The sequence below is a fragment of the Opisthorchis viverrini genome (genome assembly GCF_000715545.1).
Source record: "Opisthorchis viverrini unplaced genomic scaffold opera_v5_291, whole genome shotgun sequence".
Lineage (NCBI taxonomy): Eukaryota > Metazoa > Platyhelminthes > Trematoda > Opisthorchiida > Opisthorchiidae > Opisthorchis > Opisthorchis viverrini.
In genome coordinates, this window is record NW_008751949.1 from 626,244 (window position 1) to 646,217 (window position 19,974).

General features: G+C 42.9%; 2 protein-coding genes across 2 annotated transcripts in view; one reads left to right on the plus strand and one right to left on the minus strand.

Annotated features, from left to right (window-relative positions):
• The window catches only part of T265_09646 (hypothetical protein), a gene marked incomplete at both ends in the record, with an annotated part of 60,840 nt that extends 41,942 nt beyond the window's left edge, over positions 1-18,898 (plus strand). Inside the window, 3 exons of the mRNA XM_009175776.1 lie at positions 10,431-10,499; positions 14,747-14,805; positions 18,583-18,898. Coding sequence (XP_009174040.1) covers positions 10,431-10,499; positions 14,747-14,805; positions 18,583-18,898 — 444 coding nt within the window. The remainder of the gene's footprint in view (positions 1-10,430; positions 10,500-14,746; positions 14,806-18,582) is intronic.
• Positions 88-9,031, minus strand: T265_14915 (hypothetical protein; the record flags this gene model as incomplete). Its single annotated transcript, XM_009175783.1, has 5 exons — positions 88-241; positions 294-432; positions 3,342-3,643; positions 4,989-5,265; positions 8,904-9,031. Coding segments are annotated over 5 exons (894 nt in total), but the record flags the coding sequence as incomplete, so codon positions are not given.
• Positions 18,899-19,974: the final 1,076 nt, after the last annotated feature.

A 19,974-nucleotide genomic window follows, 5' to 3' on the forward strand; every position in this document is an offset into this window, starting at 1 on the left:
ACTCACATTTCAGGAGGACGATGCTCAAGTAACCGTGGCACCCAAATAGTTAGAGTGAAAAGTGAAAGTATGGTACTAATTTTTATTCACACTTTCACGGGTTAATGGGTGCAGGGTTTTGTACAATCAATCGATTTTCGTAGCATATAAGCCTCCCCGTCCGCGCTTGAAAGCAAGCCATTACGCGCTTCGATCAAGGTATCTTCAGCAAACCTGTCAGCCGTAATTGAGCCATGTTGATCTGAACAAACGTACATCATTAATAATAATACTATAACACAAAAATCACCCACTGATTCCATGGAAATATTACAAACCCTTCCAGACAATTTTTGCAGTCGCTTTTCTGCCTCCTCCAGATAATGTCTTGCTTGATCCTGACTGGTTACTGCTAGACCGATGGCTGCGTTCAGAGGGACCGAAGGTTGAGTTCTTCCATGTAAACGAACAGAAAAGGCAAAAAAGGTTTATTCGAATATGTTTACAACGCACTTCGCACAGAAAGGTATAAGATGAAAAGACATGACATTTCTTGAAAGGTTCTAAACAGGCCATTTCGGGAACTACCAATTGGTTGTCACCTGTCTGCTTCGGACATGAATGCGGACATATCAGGACCATCCAGATAATTGACCGCGTAAGTGCAAGCTGTTGCACCTAACCAGCGAAGCACTCAGACATGTGTCCAGGCGAGAAACTATATGCTTTGACTATACATGAATCATGATAGCTATGACAACTTTTAGAAGTTTTGGATGCTGGAATTTCCAGTCGAGGTTTCACAACTCAAGCTCAATAAATGATCTGAAAAGTGATTCTTGAGTAATGGCGAATATGAAGTGATCCATATCTGTTAATTTTTGGCCAGGTGGCTGTTTATCCGCAAACGTTGCATTGCTACTCATGGGAGGTAACTTCAATGAGATGTGTCACATATCACAATGGTTCGATAGCGACTTTCAACTTCTTCTGGAACACGCCAGGAAAGATCTAACATAAAGATGTTTGCGACAGTCTCCATAGGAATTGGCCCAGTTTCGGAAAAAATTTAACCCAGAACTTGATGGATATTTTTCATTTATTCTGATAAAATCGTCAGAGTAACGCTGGTTTTGCATGTACCTAACAGCGGTGCATCGCAGGGAATATAACAATACTAAATGTGCCACCGGACTTGTCTGAAGTCAGCCGGTAAGCAGTTGCAATTAGTAACAGTGAAAGGAGGAAAACCTTTGCTGCAAAGTCATTTGTTAGCGAACAATAGGTTACAAGCCACTAGACACAAAATCAAAAATCTCAGATGCACAGAGCTCTTAAGCGTCTTCTTGAACTTCCCTAAACGTTCTTAGACTATTAAACGACTATAAACGAACGAAGAGGTCGCACAATTTTAATAGCACCCTTCACCTTTCCTCTGATACGGGGCCGTAGCCTGGACAACGGCTACTTGCATGCGTCAGCAGTAGCATACGTCGTTATACTGGTGTAATGCTGGTTACTACTGATGAGGCATGTGAGTGTTGTTTTCTCGTAAATCCGCTTCGCGTCTCTTGAAAAGTGAGATCTATTGCGGAATTTGTGGAGTCGCTTTGTGGCATCTGCTTGCATTCGAGTAACAGTCAATGAATTTCCAGGTACGTTCAGGAAGACGCGTTCAAGGAGAAGATGGACGGTTTTGTAAACAAGATGCATATGAGAGTTTTGCCCACGTGTCCAATAGTTTGTAACTGTTCAGACGGTGTTTGCCTAATAAACAACTCCCCAGCAAAGGCCTGCATTTCACTGGCATGTGCTAAACGCCGTCTAATCTTGACCTTGATCATGAAATGGATGGACAGTGTACGATGTATACTACGTTTGTTAGTACCTCTGCTGAAACTGTTCTGTATCTTTAGATTTTGCACCTCTTCAACAACTGAAACAGCACCAAAGAAAGTCAGATGACGCGTTGCGGAGAGGATTAACGAATCTTCACGCGCTTAACTACAAAGCTACACGGATAGCTGTTGAAAAGTATCTGCTGGTCTGTGATAACAGGAGTATGAAGAGCGATTTTAGCCATTTGTGCTTCTGTGATATCCATACTCATTAAGCACTTCTACACGCTTAACTACAAAGCTACACGGATAGCTGTTGAAAAGTATCTGCTGGTCGCAGCATGCCATCGAACCAGGGCGACGATATACACAACTGTCTGCTCTGAAATGTGCAGCACTAATTGCGTCATGGCTACTGTCTGCATGCGTGTTATCCGATATCTGGTACTGTTCACGCCAGAGCAGTGGTGCGCCGTAAAGCAGTGGTGCGTTCGGTATGCAAGCCATCGCCATCGGCTCTAGCAACAATAACCGTAGCCAAATGACCCGACTGAACTACGCGACTTCCGGCAAACGTTTTCGTTTATAGATTCGGACGATTAAAATTCTAGTACCGTTGTGTCGTGTTCTCCTCTATAGAATAATTGCCTCTGTATTGACCGTCTTGGTGAAAGCAAATCGGCGACTTTGTGAACTTTGCCGAGGTCTTCACTTCTTGTCTATTTCAACGAATACTGCGGGGTACTCTCCACAGTTAGCCAACTGTCCATATCCCACTGTGCACCAGTTTAAGATTTTACAGGTCGGTACACATGGTTGGCTGCTGATCAGGTGGCAACTGATTCTCCGAGCTTGGCGATTGGCCTACAAGCGCTTCGTCACCATGAAAGGAGACATCGTCAGCGCGCGGTTGGGTGGGTTAGACCTCCACTTTTGCGTTTATATAGTTTCTAAAGCGTAGTGTGGGTCTGAAGCGTGATTGTTGTTCGTGGATTGTCTAGTACTTAATTTGATTGGTCGTTTCGAGCTTGGCGCTGAGTTGTGGTCTGCTTATCTTGCATCTGGTTGGCTCTAATCAGTATCGTTCCTTCATTTCGATTCGTGCATTCTGTTTTTCTTGTGCTTTGCGTTCCAGCCGGTATCTACGCCACTTGACTAATCAATTAGGCATGTTTTAATTTTAGTGGATATTTTTCTGTCGTCGTTTTTGGTTAGTTTGCCTTTTCCACTTCATTCTAACCTATCCATGGGGTGCAATTTTGCTTTACATAATCTCCATTTGATATTTTGTTGGATCTTGTAAGTTCAATTTATGTGCCTTCCAGTGGTATTACTTTTGCCCACGATTTTTTTCCAATTGTGGACATAGTGTCGTCAAACATTTTGTTAAAAAAACCGCTTGTTTGGCCACAAAACGCAAAAAATTCAGGGTTAGATTCAAGGAAATCCGGATAAATCCAGAAGCTCACTAGATTCCTAGTTGGGAGAGCAGAGGCACAATACTGGGAAAAAACTGAAACGTACTCGTCGTTTTTGCAAGCTATCAAGTGGGCCTCTTCAGCGGCAGCTGGATCTTTTAGCTCAGTTAGCGCTACAGCCAGCAATGAATACAGCATGCCGAGGGTGAATTTAGTGGATGTAGAAATGTGTCCCATATCGGCGGATACAGCGCATTTAGTTTGTTTCCTCAGTAGGTGAATGGATGCCGTGATATGCTGTAACGCACTCATTGGTTGATCAGTACGGAGGAAAACAAGACCCAGATTGGCGCTAATGGACCAGTCCAAAGGTGCAAGAACAATTGCTCGATTCAAGCAATATATGGCCTGAAAGTTGAAAAACAGAAAAACAATTGTGAGTTTCTAATCGTCCGTCGTCTACAACCAGGGTGGTTAAGAACTACACCGGATACTTATTCATCGAAGGTGAGGCGCACGCCACACGTATGGTGCTGAGCTCCCCTATGTCAACAGAGTTGGGATCACGTTGACAGCAACCTGAGAGACACGGTACAACGATCCACAAGTGAGATCCTCCTGATGAGAGGTCAAGCTAAAGAATGAGACGTAGCGCGATATCTTGTCAACCACAATGTGGCATGGTAGCAAAAGAGATTAATCAGCGACTGGAATAACCAGATTCCTTTTTATATGTGGTGCAGTCTTCTCAACGGTTTTCATACATGAAATTTCTGGCCGTTCGAGGTCACTCTCATGCATTACCTACATTGTTCCAGTCCTAAGCAAGTACTGAAGACAAAAAGTAGTGTGACTACTCCGCAGAATGACCCCGACCATTGCCACCTATGCCTCATACCAGCAGCAGTCGACCTGAAGATACGAACTACTGATATTCACCAACTTGCAGATTTGGAATCATCCAACGCACCCCATTCACATGGTCAGTGAGCTGCTATTATACACAGGGCCTTACTTACTGTAGCAAGTTTATTCACCGGGAAAAACGATCAGCAATAGAGAAAACTGTCACAGAAAGTACTTTTCTGGCTGATGCAATCCGCTTAAAAGTGTAATTTTCAGGTCATCAAGTACCTTCTTCGGCAAACACCATACCAAAATAATTTGTCGCCTCATTTTACCAAAAATTGTGATTCTTTTACCCGTGAGCCCCAAACCCTACTACAGAGGCCCATTGTTCCGTACTCATAATGACCCCGAGTCTGACCCAGAAATCTCACCGTAAAACCTCAAAATGGCACTCATCATTAGTTGTTCTAATTACTGCTTGGATGAGGAATCAGAGGCGGAAACCGATTTTCCATGTTCTTATAAATTTACATTCCAAGGTGGATCCTTTTGCCGTAAACGACAGCTACGATCATTCATATAGCACAAAATGGATATTCTGACTAGTTCCAATTAGTTAACCTGTTAGGCACATTACTCTCGCTCAAGAAGCGGAGATGTACAGCTGTTAAACTGCTTTAGCTTTAGTGTGACCCAAGAGCTGTGCGCAACTCAGAGAGATTCGAACCCATGGAGTTTCGGTCAATAGCTGAACACCTTACCTTTCAGGTAAGGCCGACCAATCAGCACTCAGACAGGATGTAGGGTAACTCATCTCACAGAACCAGACAACATGATCAGTTACTATACAGTCACGAGATTCAGAACTGCTACACAGATTGAAGGTCTAGCGAAATGAACTCACCCCGAGAAATTTCCGCTTCCCTAAAAGGGACATACCAATGTTGTTCCATAAGCTTGCGTTTTCTGGGGCATTTTTCAGTGCCAATCGAAACTTGGCCAACGCCGCATCGTAGTCTGCTTGCTGAAGCATGATGCTTCCAGTCGCAAGCAGGGCAGGGAAGTGTGTGGGCAGAAGACACAAGGCTGAGCCTAGATTTTCAAAAGCCGGCCCTTCTTCTCCAGCACGGATGTAAAGGAAAGCCAATTTGACAAGCAAATCTGGGTCATCCGGACTGAGGCTTTGTTTTTCAATGTCACATGAAGTAAATAAACGAAAAACAATGTAATTGTTATTTAGTGGCTTACAAATGCGTATTCAAGCAGAAAATAAGGTTGACAGGAACTTTGAGAGTGGGCCTGTCTGCTGGAACCTTAGACAGGGAACTCATTAGTGGGCTCTAAAACCGATCGTTTGGCGAAGTGTAGTCACCTAAAGTGTGTAAAGATGTAAAATACGCAAAACAACAAGACTTAGTCTTCCGGCAGTATGTCTGAATTTTACGTAACCTATTGCCGAAAACTTTAGGGAATACTGTATGAAACTGACTTCCCCACCATTAACCAATCAAATCCGCATTCCCAATATTGACGTTCTCGATTCGCATCTTGAAAGTTTTCTTTAAATGACTCACACTAGTCCTTTAACGCTCACCAATTGCGTCTGGTTTCAAGTGAAACGTTATCAAGAGTGATGACCAGGTGAGCTCCAGATACGTGGAACAATCACAAAAAGTATTGAGCGCAGTGAGATGTAAGAAACGAAGAGGGATTTCTACAAGAACTCCGCATTTAGAGAGCTCAAATACGTGTCTTGCAGTAAAAATCCCCGCAGTGTGTAAATACACATCAACGGATTTTGGTCGGTCTTGTTCAGTTCCTGTTAAGACCCTCGTAGAATGAACTTCCGTTCTACTGAAAAATTCATCTACACCCTACTAGATCTTTTGTGCTCCCGCTGTTATCAAGGGATGAGCCGAAACGTTTTATTGGGATTATTGTAAATATCTAGAGGACTGAAGCGAGCATTTCCGATCGGCCTATTTTACAGTTGCTGTGCCTGGGGTTCTCATTCAATTTCTGCTACAGTGACACAAAGTCCGATTGTATGGAATGATGGGACCGAATTAAACTTACATAGGTTTTCGATACCTAGACCTCAATACATCTGTCAGTTCAATACCGATGCAGACAGTAGAAACTCGGAGTGATATCAACTTTAATTGAAGTGAACGAGGTTTAAAACAGCCTGGTAGAAGAAACGGGAGACACAGTGCGACATGTTGACATTTATTCCGCTGTATTCAATCCGATTTGTGAGAACTGGAGGCGATATGTACAATAAAGGTTGCACAGTACAGAAGAGTTATATACTGGCTGGTAAACTTAGCTGTAGAAAGACAGAATGGCCAAGTAGCAGCTTTCAGCATCTTGTGTGCATGCAGATGGCATTGGTTCGAGTCGGCCAAGAGGCCTTCACTTGTCGTCAAAGAGTTTGTTTTGCAAAACGGTTCCGTAAGACCGCAGTGCGTCAGTTAGTTGATATTTGTTGGATAGATGCGTACCTGTAGACGGTTGCCGATTGCTACTAGCATTTAACCAGACGGCTGCTATTCAAACGATATTCCGACCGGTGGGTATGCTTCCTGATTTGTGTATATCTGTGCTGCATCTCCGCGGGTGCAGAAAGCAGACTAACTAGGATGCCCTATTGTTTAAAGCAGCCTCACATATGTGCAAACTAAGGCCCCCTGGCGGTCGGTTTGGTTTGTAGCCGTGGGAAAGCGGTAGACAACTCTCATCCAATCTGGTAGTTCACGCGGTGGTGGAACTAAACAAACCAGTATTCTTCGACAGCTAAATTAAGTGATGGGGACACTAATGCTTCATTGTCGTACAAAAACGGAGCTCGCTTTGTTATTATTAGGGTCCTAAAGCATCTAAAGTTCCCTATGACTTGAAACGCCCCATTCGACAGTCTGGGTTGCAACCGACAACAAGAATGCCACTATCGCCGATTTTTGCGCTTCCATCTAAGCGCAGGGTGCGTCAAGGGGACCTAGTCCCGAAAGGCGTGCTGCACCACCCATACCAAACCTTCTTAAAATCTATCTCACACCTTTTCGCCGAAGCACGCGTTGTCTGTTTCGCAGTTTGTACCATTCTCGAAGTAAACAAACCAGTATTCTTCGACAGCTAAATTAAGTGATGGGGACACTAATGCTTCATTGTCGTACAAAAACGGAGCTCACTTTGTTATTATTAGGGTCCTAAAGCATTCTAACGTTCCTATGACGTGAAACGCCCAATTCGACAGTCTGGGTTGCAACCGACAACAAGAATGCCACTATCGCCGATTTTTGCGCTTCCATCTAAGCGCAGGGTGCGTCAAGGGGACCTATTCCCAAAAGGCGTACTGCACCACCCATACCAAACCTTCTTAAAATCTATCTCACACCTTTTCGCCGAAGCACGCGTTGTCTGTTTCGCAGTTTGTACCATTCTCGAAGGGGAAACGAGAACAACACCGGTCTTGGCATGTGAAGCGCCTGGTCTAACCACAGAAGTCAATGGGGCCCAATGTTTCCATAACTAAATTGCATGTTGCAAAACCAGATATGCACATTCTAATAGCCTCGGTACGGACTCATCGTAGCTATCCGCTACCAGAAACGCTCTTATGACATCGGTGGCCAAAAACCTGGATCAGATCATCTGACTGCAGAGGTCGCGTCTTGCAATCGTACGACCACATGGTCCTTATTTTGTCCTGGCAGACAGCCATGTAGATCTAGTTACATGTCTTTTTGATGCCTAAATTGACGCAAATCGGTAACCAGGGTTCGGGACTTTGCAATTCGTGAAATGACTCGTGTAAGCACGATTCCATCCAAAACAAGACAAACGCCATTGCTTCACCTTGAACCGCACGAAACTTGTTCAAAGATTACACATTCTGAAGCATAACCTTGCAGTTTTGTAGATCTCATAAAAATTCCAAAAGACGATAGTATGGTGCTCAGTTTATCCAGTGGTTTCTATATGTTCTCTTTGCCTTCGAATATAAGGACAGCGATCTAAACGCAGATTTTTTTAAAACTCTTCGCCTAATAGTTCATTGTTGACGGAATTGAGCAGAGATGGAGAGGACGGATATACCTACCGGATGCCATTTGCTGTGGGAAAGCTTTTATTCAGCCTTCATACAGCTTCGCACGTCCAGAAATATATTAATACTAGAACCGTGGATGCCAAATACTTTGCTTCAGAACGTGAAGCGGATCATTTGGGGCCATTTGCTAACCCATTTAAGGCCGATATGTTAAAGAGGTCTTTTTTACAGACAGTATAAGCTAATTATCTTCGTTGGCTTCACAACGTCACAAAGCTAATGTCGAAAGCGATGTTTGGGACTCAAATTCAAGATATCTATGAGCGAATTGTACCCAGGTGACCGAGCATAGATTTCCAGTCTTAAGTTTCAACAGGTCCCCCAGGGATGTATTCTGGAATGTCCAAAAAATTAATTCAACAAAAAGGAATAAGACAAGCAGCCTACTGATATTCAGAGTAACTGCGGCTGCAGAGTTTTGCCAGGTCATCATCATTCGCGCCCGGGTTTATCACTTTCAGCGGTACTGACATCGTGGCGAGAAACAATGCATATGAAACATTTATTCGAAAAGCCCCAATGGTTTTTGATGCCCTGAAACATACTACTACTACCACAGCGCTACAAACTGTACTGAAAAAACCAAGTGATGCCACCTTGATTTCATACACTGCGCGGATTAATGTTGCATCAAAATGAGACTGTGGTGGCCGAACCCAATTCAAGATTTGACCCATATACAGGCAGTTCCTTTGAAAAAGAACTTACCTGAGAGCAGCTTTCATGGCATCAATAGCCCCTGATACATTTCCAGACTTATCACGCGCCTCTGCAAGCTTTTCCAATGGCCCGACATTTTGCGTGTGTTTGGCAGCCTCCAGAAAGTATTCCTCTGCCTTAGCATTACAACATCGTATTGAAAAAAGTAAGCTGATCTACCAATAGCCAATCTTTCTTGATGAGGTGGTAGAGTCCTTGATTGTAGTACAGTTCCTAATTTGGTACGTGCAGGGAAGCTGCTTTAACTTACCCAATCTTTCGGGGTTTGCCCCAATGCTGTGTGGTATAGATCGATGGCCTCATCGTGACTTCCGATTAAAGTTCTATGACAATTAAAATAGGGGGAATGTTATCACCCACAGGGAAAATATCACCCCAATCTTTCGGGGTTTGCCCCAATGCTGTGTGGTATAGATCGATGGCCTCATCGTGACTTCCGATTAAAGTTCTATGACAATTAAAATAGGGGGAATGTTATCACCCACAGGGGAAAATATCACATTTCGGGGGGGGGGGTTGACTGAGGCTGTTTCTTAGAAAATTGTGAAATTGTGGTTTGAATAAGGGCAATAAAGGGACATCTTGAACCTTCTGTTGTTATTGGCCGGCTCGACTAGGAATAAAAATGTGCAACCGTTCTATGCTTTGCTAGGTATGCTCTGGTCTTTACCACTGAAACAACCTTGTCATTTTGATGTGGTGACAAAGTGAGTGATTCTGCAGCTACTTTATGAGTGAACCCCGGTCAGTACTCCCTTGGAACAGCCTGTTTGAGCGGCAAAACTGCGCGCCTCATCGGAAGAAGGAATAATTGTTATCCGGAATGAGTTGATCCTCCAAAACTTAAATAGACAGTACACACCTCATTAAACCAACTGCATTTCGAACCAGCTGTGCAATGTGTGGATGAAACTCGGGGCAGTGAAGGATAACGCTTCGTCCGCTAGGAAATCAATCATCATTGGGCGAAATACACTCAGATGGTTTGTAACCCACTTGATTGTGCTTGTGTAGTCTAGTCTAGCCTAGTCTCGTCTAACTCTCATCGCTACCTTACACTACACAATCGTTTTCAAGTTTAGCTAACTACTCTCCTTGAAGTTCTTCTGGTGTTCACTACGACCCGGAGACAAATCTATTGTAAGTGTAAGAGACGTTCGAGTACCACGGTAGAACCCGGGCTACTGATGCGTTGATTTAGCAACTGAGCAGTTCTTGCCGCGAATCAGTCAGTCCTGTCAGTGGAGCCAGTCTGTGCTCAAAAGCCGAGACGTGCTGTACAAATGTTTCATTCCTATTGGGAACCATCTGCCTCAGCATCTCAAGGAACTCCGAGCGCTTCGAACCTTTCGGCTAATGGTTCACCCCGCTGACAGAACGAAATCTCAGTTTAAAATAACCTCACACTACAAATAAAATAACTTTTAGCGAATATACACTCATTTGCAAACTAATTTGGTTTTTGGAGAGACTCACCTGGAACCCAGCTAAATTTCTCGTTTGTGATGTTTTCAGGCAAATGGATGTACTGCCTCATATTTCAGTGTGAAAACATCACAAACGGGAGATTCAGCTGGGTTCCAGGTGAGTTTTTCGAAAAACCAAACTGGTTTGCAAATGAGTATATATTCGCTAATTTCATGTCATTTGGTTTCAAGTAGAACATAAGGTTGACGGAAACCTGCAGACTGCGCCTACTTGATGAGCCCCAAGAAGGACGAAACCGGTCGTGGGCTGTCGATGGATTTTCAGCAACCTTATGGATAGTACATTACAAGAATAAAGTTTGTTCAAAACAGCTTGCGCACAATGAACACTGTGGGAAACAGTGTGCATCTTGATGAAAACTGCCTAAACTTACTTCGACAATATGACTATGGGATGATGTTTTCACCTCTTTCTTGAAGATCTATCACGCCGTTTGTTTTGAAATGTCATCTACTATTAGCCGTTCTGCTCTTTTTACATAGTTTTATTTGATATACTTCTAATCTTCTAGCGCAATTTACTCCAGCCAAGTCAACCGGTCAAAGCGTACGCATTTAAAATGAAACCACGCAGGAAACGTTGACTCCCGATTATCATTCTGGCTCATTATCTAATTGACCCGTGGATCAACACTTATGACCCAATGCACCAATTCAGGAAGAAAAATGTTCTGATAGCATCGGACGGTACTATGAAGTCAACCAGGTGGCTCGTTGTGACCTGTGGCGATCACTCACTAGATCACGCGCGGGCGCGTGGTGGTGGGCCGAGGTGCACACCTATTTGTTGTCTGCGATGTAAAGAGAAAGGTGTCCATTCTTGCTTGGTAGTTTAAATCACTGGGCTAACTCGAAGTCGCGTTGGCAGACGCTCGGTGTCATATGCAGTCTGTAGGATAATATCTATGATGTTTCAAACAGTTTGATACCCTGACACTTGAGCAGAGTACCTCAAGGTAACATGGTATACTTGGTTAATTCGTGTCTACTGACCACTCTAATTTCTTTGAAACTGGACACATGTGAATGGTCATAGGCTTTCACTTAACTATTTTACTTTAATTAGGCTGCAGGATGTCAGTTTAGTCTACTGCAACTGTCAGTGTCTGACGATATGCGGCAACATCTACACAGCAGTCGTAAACTCAATTCCAGGCTAATCGATGTCCGGCCTTAAGGTATACAATCAAGTCTTTACATGACCCACTTAGCGGCAGATTCATCCTCATTACTGGTCTGAGTTGAGAGCCTTTCACAACGTTTCATCTCCCGCGACTCCCTGTGAGGTTCCAATAAACTCTTGGATGAATGTTTAGAATGTTGCACATACCAGCACAAAATTACAGGTGGCCACACATGGAAACCCGATTTAATTTGTGTTTTGTTCTGGTGAGGACTCAACACACACACTGTTTTGTTCTGGTGAGGACTCAAACACACACACACACCCGCAGTTGTTCCATTTTGGAGTCTACGCCCACAGTACGAACTTACGAAACTCCAAACCAGACTCATCTTGAAAATGATGAGGAATCACAAGGTACTATTCAAATAACAAGCGAACGCTATGACGGATTTTTTCCAACTTTGCCAATTCGTGCATAAGTACTATGTGTACGAGTGGAGTCAACGTCCGTGTAATGTTGCCAGTACTCTCTACATGATTAGTGCAAACCTTGACGAAGTGCGCAGAGAGTCAATCACTTAGTAATGTATCTCTCAATGACATTGCCTATTTTGTGCCCTTACGACTAGTAGTTTTCGTGCGTTACGCTTTATCCAACAGTTCAATATGGATGCCACCGCTCTTACTTACAAAATCATCAAATTGAATTACCTCAGCAGCCGATTGCTCATGTTGATTCTCACGCAGTTGCAGTTAAAACTAAGGACAGAGTTAAAAAAACGACCAAGAATGCATTTACACAATCTTATTCAATAGTAATCCCAATTTGCGCCTACCATCTGTCATTATATTACGGATGAAAAACACATTTTCGATCGCAAGGCACATGGGCGAGAGAACGCACGACCTCGAGCTGCAGCTATCACGCAAATTAATTACTGGATCTTAGCAATAAGAGCTAGTCCGGTTTCAGAAGACAGTGCATCTTATCGCTGCTGTTCTTCTCATCATCATCGACAACGTCATCACCATCACCATCAACTCACTAAATAAATCACATTTTCAAGACGCACCCCGCTTATTACAACATTCTAACTTCAAGGACTACGTGAATTATTTTTCTGCATCCTTATGAACGGAGGTCTTCAAATTCACTTAACTTTTCGCGTGGTCGTTACGACAGATGGCGGGTAGTACTGGGCGTGCTGTTCACAGCAATGTCATCATCCAGGATAGCTCAGGTTTTTCGCAAACGTAAGTAAGCAAAACTTGTAAGTTCGCCCGCTTTTTGTAATTAGGACACATTTTAAATGAGGGAGAATACATTTCCCAAGGGTCTGCTTATAAGACTAATCTTTTCAGTGAAAGGGGAAAATATACGTCATACGAATTGCACTCACAGAGATCGAGCTACATGTTTTCTATAAGAAGTGGAAGACGGGTCGAGTCGAGCACACATTAAAAACTGATCCAGTGACTCATGCACTTTTCCTTGTAACCGTTGAACCATACCCAGACATTCTAATGCGAACGCATTCTGGAATCCATGTGTGGCCAAGTTTGTCTTTATCAGGCTGACACACTGGGTGAATGCAGACTGAGTAAAAAGGATGTGAATGCGCCAGTTATCCGATTCTATGGGGGATGGTTCTGAAGGTGAACAAATTTGCAATGACACGCTGTTTTTTATAATAAAAAAACAAACCATTGCATGTAGTAATCTCAAACTGCATTGCCAAGCGACGGAATGGTTAATTGTTTCAGTGACCGTTGTGGTCAAGATTAATGTTTGTTGTATTGCTGTCCTGTGGGAGGAAAATAAGACAAGTAGTGATGGCCAGGAGGAGCAAAATTACTCTGTGAATAGCATCCAGAAACTGCACTGGATGTGCAAAATAGTTTAGAGATATTAAGAAATCCTATGAGGCCAGTAAGACCTAAGATCGGCTGTCCACTTTTAATATTTTTTAACGGAAAGAATGAACTGAGGTGTTCTGTCGTATGCACCAACACTTCGTTCTTTTTCGAATACTTAATAAACTCTTGCAGTGATTTTTAGTTCTGCCTTATTTATTCTACCTTCTGAAATGAAAGACAGAACCAGAAAGAACTTGAACGCTGCAGTTGTTCTATTGTCATATTTATTCCACGCACTTGAACACATCTTCGAATGTTGCTTCACTGAAACGAAATATCAGTTATCAAGAAATACACTCATTTGCAAATCAATCGATTTTCACCGAGGGACTCAACTGAACCCCTCGTTTGTGATATCCTAAAACCGAATTTTCTGCACAGAGGCCACCTCATGTTTCATTCTGCACGATATTCTAGATATCGCAGTATATTTTCATAAAGGAAACAACTCACAAGAATGCTGAACTTGTGCAGCACATTCAGTTGTGTAATATCGTAAACGAGAGGTTTAGTTGAGTTTCTCGTGAAAACCCAATTGATTTGCAAATGAGTTAACTTCTCGAAAACAGTCCTATTCGGGTTCAAGTAGAGCATAAGATTGAAGAAAACTCGGGGACTGCGCCTACCCGATGAACCCCAAGAAGGGAAAAACCGGTCGTGGGCTGTCGGAGGTTTTCAGCAGACTCGTGAGTAGTTTCCTTTATGAGAATATCAGATAGTTGTTATTTACTTTCCACGCTTGGTGTAACACAAGCTATTGTTCGCGTAGCAATACCAACGGTCTTTACGGTCTGTGAAAATCCGAAACTTTCGCACAAAGCTCCATGAAGTCTACAGCCGGCGACTTACTCTACTGCAGTGAAGGTAAGAGGATAGAAAAAACTGATTCTTTGAACAAACTTAAAAGACCAGTCTGATAGGCAGTACGGATCACTCGAAAAGCTTCCTCAGTGTTCCTATTTTTACCCTTCTTTGTAGAGTGCTTATCGACTGATTAGCATCGCAAAAGCAATTAGCCTCTAAACTGCAAATTTTAGAGTTACGTTCTTCAAATCTAATCACTGGTGAAACCGTTTACTTTTAAGCTTAAATAAGGGAAAGAATCAGTCGGATTCTCTTGGAGCTAGTGACAATTTCAAGTAAAAAGCGAGTCGTTTAAATCACCTGTGTTTTGACAGTGGCTAACCTCTCCGAAATAACCATTAATTTTTGGTTATCCTTGGCTTTATAAAAGGAAATATGCGTGTGCGCGCTCACACTAACAGGCCACAGTTATATAGTTGTTAGTTTCACCTCTCCAGGACCGCGATCTACATGTCGTGTTGAAGCCCTACAACGAAGTTGCCTACAACTTGGCCCAGTGAATTAATTCACCTATCCAAAGATAGCTACTGAGTCTAAACACACAATTTCCCGGCATATGATGGTGCTAAAAAATCTACAGCCCTTTTCTAAAATCATCATATAAAATGTTTTAGTGAGAGGGCAACAATCACATTGCAAACAGTTCAAGAGCGGTGGATTCACGGTGTATTCAAATAGCTTTAATTACTATACGGAACGCAACAAGATGGCTAATTGTATTTTTATTGGTTCATCTAGAAATTAATTGTACGTGTTTCTAATCTTACAAACTCTTTCTAGACATTTTTGTTATCGATTTTCATATATGTTGATCAGGACGGAGCTTCAACTATGTCTTGTGGAGGAATACAGTTTGCGCACAAAAATGTGTCTGGCAGATAAGTGTTGGACACTATATTAATAATCAGACACAGTTATGTGACGGCGTTGAACTTTTGCTGTTGAAGGTTTGTGGAATGGCCTTTAGGAACAGCAGACAGCTTTGAGGGGTAGTGCACCAACCACGTCGTGGACCCCGACCAGAATGGAACATTTGCGGACAATAAATAGTCCATTATACCGCCGATTCCTCATGTTTTCCAAATAACTATCTAACCTCTACTTAATTAATGTAGCGTCAAAGCCTTTCGGCTTACTATTTGTCCAGTATTAAAACAGAAATAGAAGCAATACTAAATGGTACTGAGTTTTAGTAGGCAAAATGACAAGGATAGCATCTTCCTCTTTTGGTCTCATCAAAAATCCTCTCTGTTTCTTGACTTCTCTGGACATTTTTTTTCCGCATCTGCGTGACTTTTGAGTTAACCGAGCATTGAGGAGTTTTCCTCAATAAATGCTGGCTGTTTTACCAGGTTGTATCAACCCCTTGGTCTCCAGACTTCCATGTTTTATCACTGGAGGAGATGAAGAGATATCGATTTTATCTGCAGGGTTTACCACAACTAATACTGAGTTTGCTGCGCACTCTCACATGCGTGGTGCTTTACCCTGGTGTACGAATTGTGACACAAATATAATCCACCCAACCAGCTGAAGCTCATTGTCAGCGCTCCGCAGCAAGTGTGGGTCATTTCAGTCATGTTGTCAGTTGGCATACTGTTTAGATTATTTGGGCACAGTATTCTGTAAATGTAAATTGATGTTACGTTTTGTTCAAGCAAGATGACGAGTGCACCAAGGTTGTTGCATATGGATCATTTGCCCAAAGCACCATAGGAAAACTTCCGGGTCCTGTTTTTTTGGAGGAGCCGAGTCACCATTTACAACGTTTCGTCACTTTAGTGCAACTGAAGGTCGCTAAAAGCAGCCTGGGTTTGACAGTCAGTATAGAGTTGTGCTTAACTGTTAGTTTGTTATGATGGTTTATCAGAGGTTCCCATACTTTGACTATTGTAAGCCAGTTGTCAGAGATGCATTAAGTTCCAAATTAGCACCCATCTAAAACTTTACATTTGCTCATCTGGCTGAGGCTGTCAATTTAGTGATCATTGGTTGGCGAATGCTTTAATTCTAGCCATAAAATAACTAACATTTGCTTTCCATGTTGGTGAACCTTCAAAGAAAAAAGGCGTCTGGATATGCACACGTGGTCCACCAGATACTCTGAGTGTGTTGATTAAAAAAAAGCGGCAACAGCTGGAGCCAAAAAGCCACAATAAGGTACAGTATCGGCCGACGCAGCTCATTACTTCAGCAGATCTGTCGCATCTCCAAGTATTATTATGGGTAAATCAGGACGTTGAGGATTTTCTGCTGTCTTCGTTAGCTGTTTTCACCAGCTTCAGCAGTTTGATAGATATCACTGTCAGATACCCAGAAGACTTGGTTCGAGTAAGTGTCTTTGCTTGTCATTTGTTGTATTTCACTACATAACACCCCTCAGTAATGGTGATCCATTAGCTTCCTGCCTTCATTCTCATTGACGCGGAAAAAACTATATAGACCTACTTTTGGCGTTTCTGGTTTGGTGAGATTCATAAGCCCCTTGCTCGACATCCTACAGCAGTTTACACTGGTTAAATTTTTTTGTATGTGGCAAGACAACCCAGTATATAAATACCAAGTCTTGTTTTGCTTTCACCTTCATTTTCAACCACAGGACAAGCCGAACTGCAATGGGAATCTGCAGCATAAAGTTTGAATGTTTGTCTGTAAGTGACTTCTGAACACACCAAGCCCCTTACTCCGGTAATGGTGTCCGTCTAGTTGTTCTTACCATCGCTAAAATTTAGCTCATCAAGCTGTCAATCATCAAGATGTCTGCCCCCCTGAAGCTTCCGGCTGGCCGCAGGTTTGCCATTAACTGCGGGTTGTTACTAGCTTCCACGGTTCCTGGTACTCTAGGAAATACAAGCCTTTATCTGCCTAAGTAAACAGTAGGTCGTGTATGATGCCCGCTGTCAAGGGAAGCACCAAGTCGGTTGACGAACATGCTGAGCAAGCCCACATGCGCCTAACACAAGAAAAGCAGCATATCCACGATAATGAGCGCCATCAACTGGCTATTTACTGTCAACACTGGCACATTCAAGTTCCCTGTTAATGCGTAGCTTTGGTTGTAGCAGTATTCCCGGATCGAAGTGTTCACTTTAGCTGGTGACGAAGTTTTGCGGACTTCACAGAAGACGATCACCAAAACGTCTAATTATCCGACAAGGTACCACCTCTGATAAACCATCGGAGTCTTATTAATCTATGGGTGTCTGTATATATTTGGCTTAATACCATCTGGAACAGTAGTGAACCAGCAGTGCAAAACTTAAGTTTAATTAAGCTTACTTAAGACATAATTAAGTCTACAAACTAGTTGCTCTACTGTGTCTCAATTAAACGAGTGAAGTCAATTAATTACTGCAATTCATCTCGTTCCCCACCAAACTACTCATGACGATATATGTAGGCTTTGCAGTGGACAACTGACTGCCCGGACATCCAAGGTAACGGAGTTGCGTTGCAACTTCCTCCTAACCATCCGAAAAACTCGCAGGTAATGATTGGTTCCCCAACGTATCCTCAAACCCTGTATAAAAGTCTCATTGCAGAGCTTAATAAGCATCAGTTGATGTTGAGCTTTGGTACTCTGTGAACTCCGAAGGTTGGACTGTACCAGACACTGTTGACGTTCATTGTGATTCATTCCTACCGTGTTTCGGTATATAAATCCTTAATTTGCTACTGAGTTGACACTCTGTTTGCCAACTGTTTTTGAACCTTCATTCGCATCGTATTCTTTTCTGTTTCAGATAATGTAGCCTTCTGACAATAAAGGAAATGTTAGCCGTAAGAACATCAAAGGACTATTCCTGCAAATGAATGAGTACGAAAATCCCTTGAATTAATGCCAAGCAAGCAGAATATCTTATTAATGGTTGCAATGAACACTGACAATCGTTTGAAAACGTTTTTGTATCAAGGTTGCTAACGTCCTTGGAAATCAACAAATCCAAACGCTGTGGGGCGGGGGGCAAAAATGTGCACAATATTACGTTCATCCCATCATACGTTGGAAAACACGAAAAATAAGGAGGTCACATATAAATTTAGAATCCTCGAAGTGTGGACTTGGAGAATCTTGGCAGTACTTAGCCTTACACTCGTGCAATGAGCTTTTTCCCACCGCAATACACTTCTGCGAGACAGACGAAGACTCGCGCTGTTTTCGGAATTACTTGGAGAAAATCACGCTTTTTTCGCTGGCTTCTGAGAGATGGCCTAGAAAATGTTTGTTAGGTAGCCGTTCTTTTGTCTGCGCAACATTCACATTCATTCTCAGTCGCCAAATAAAATTCCACCTGGACTCCTATAAACAGAACAGACCAGGTAAACTGTTGGAATTTTTGGAGTCTTCGCGTTTGGCACGGCTACTCATCCTTATTTTTGGTTGCTCGCTCATCCCTGGATGGGTGTTAATACTGACGCTCTGGAGCCTGCCAGCCGATGAGTTTCACGTCGGCGATGGACTTCCAAAAATATACACCGGAGTTGCCTGGGAGCACTGGCAAAACAAATCGGATTACTGTTGGGGGCGGTTAAAGGATGTTCTTGGCGAATGTTTCCCGGGGTTGACAAGCGCTTTCTTCGCTACGTGAAGCAGTCTGGTTTCGGAACCTGGAAAGCCCGGAATATTTTTAGCTATAGAGTGGAAGTAAGTGATGTTCGAACATTATAGCATTCCAGAACATTGTGATGACTTTGAGCGAGAGATCTGTTTAGGAAAACAAAATTAATGTCAATCGATCGAAAACACATGTTGAGGACCTAATGGTGCCGTGGCATTGTCAGCGTGTCAGACTCCACTGAAGAAGCCACACGTTTCTGAAGACGGCTACATGGTGGGTGAACAAAAAGCCCTGAAGTTCACAGGGATGTAGCTAATCGCCAGCTATGACTACTTAAGTAACTGAGACTTCGAATCACAATTTTAGAGAGCAAACGAATAAATGGAGAAAGTCCAGTCACCAAGGAAGAAGAGTCTGTGTACTGTTTCAACGCACTTTCTCAAATCAGCTCACTTCATCAAAGTACCAAGTATTAACCGTGGAGCGCTCATGATTGTATTCTGATTATTATGGTTGTTGCTTTATCGTTTTTGTTAAATCTGAGGAGGAATGTTTTTCATTTTGAACGCTATACCGCTAGGCACGGAATCCTAACCATATGAGAGCAGTTAGGCAGTTGTCATCATTAGGTAAGCGTATGTATCCTATCCTGTGGCAAACTCTACCGCAAATGCGGCTGCAGACTGTTAAATACACATGTCTGGGTTTGGCAGTCCGGCGAGCCAACGATTGATCCTGAGTCTCCGGGATTCAAAGAACTTGTGGATACCAATCATCAAATCTGTCACAGAAGTTGGGTGTTACTATCCCCCCTCTATTTTGGGAGTGAGGAAGAGCCATTTTTATCTAGGATTCCGAGTGCATTAAGCATTCAAAGTAATCTTGAGAAACGCTGCAGTACTATCTTCCTCAACTCTTTCAAGATGTTCCGTCGAACGTTTGAAAATGACAGCGAGGAGTCTACTGGCGCGCCAGGCTGCTTAGCTCTACCGCGAAAAACCATGCTTCGTGTCCCCACTTGTCACGTTCATAGTCAAAGTACGAGGCTGAGCCACTTCTGGTATGTGCAAAATTTGACATTTTTTAACGCTGAGCGGATGTCGGTG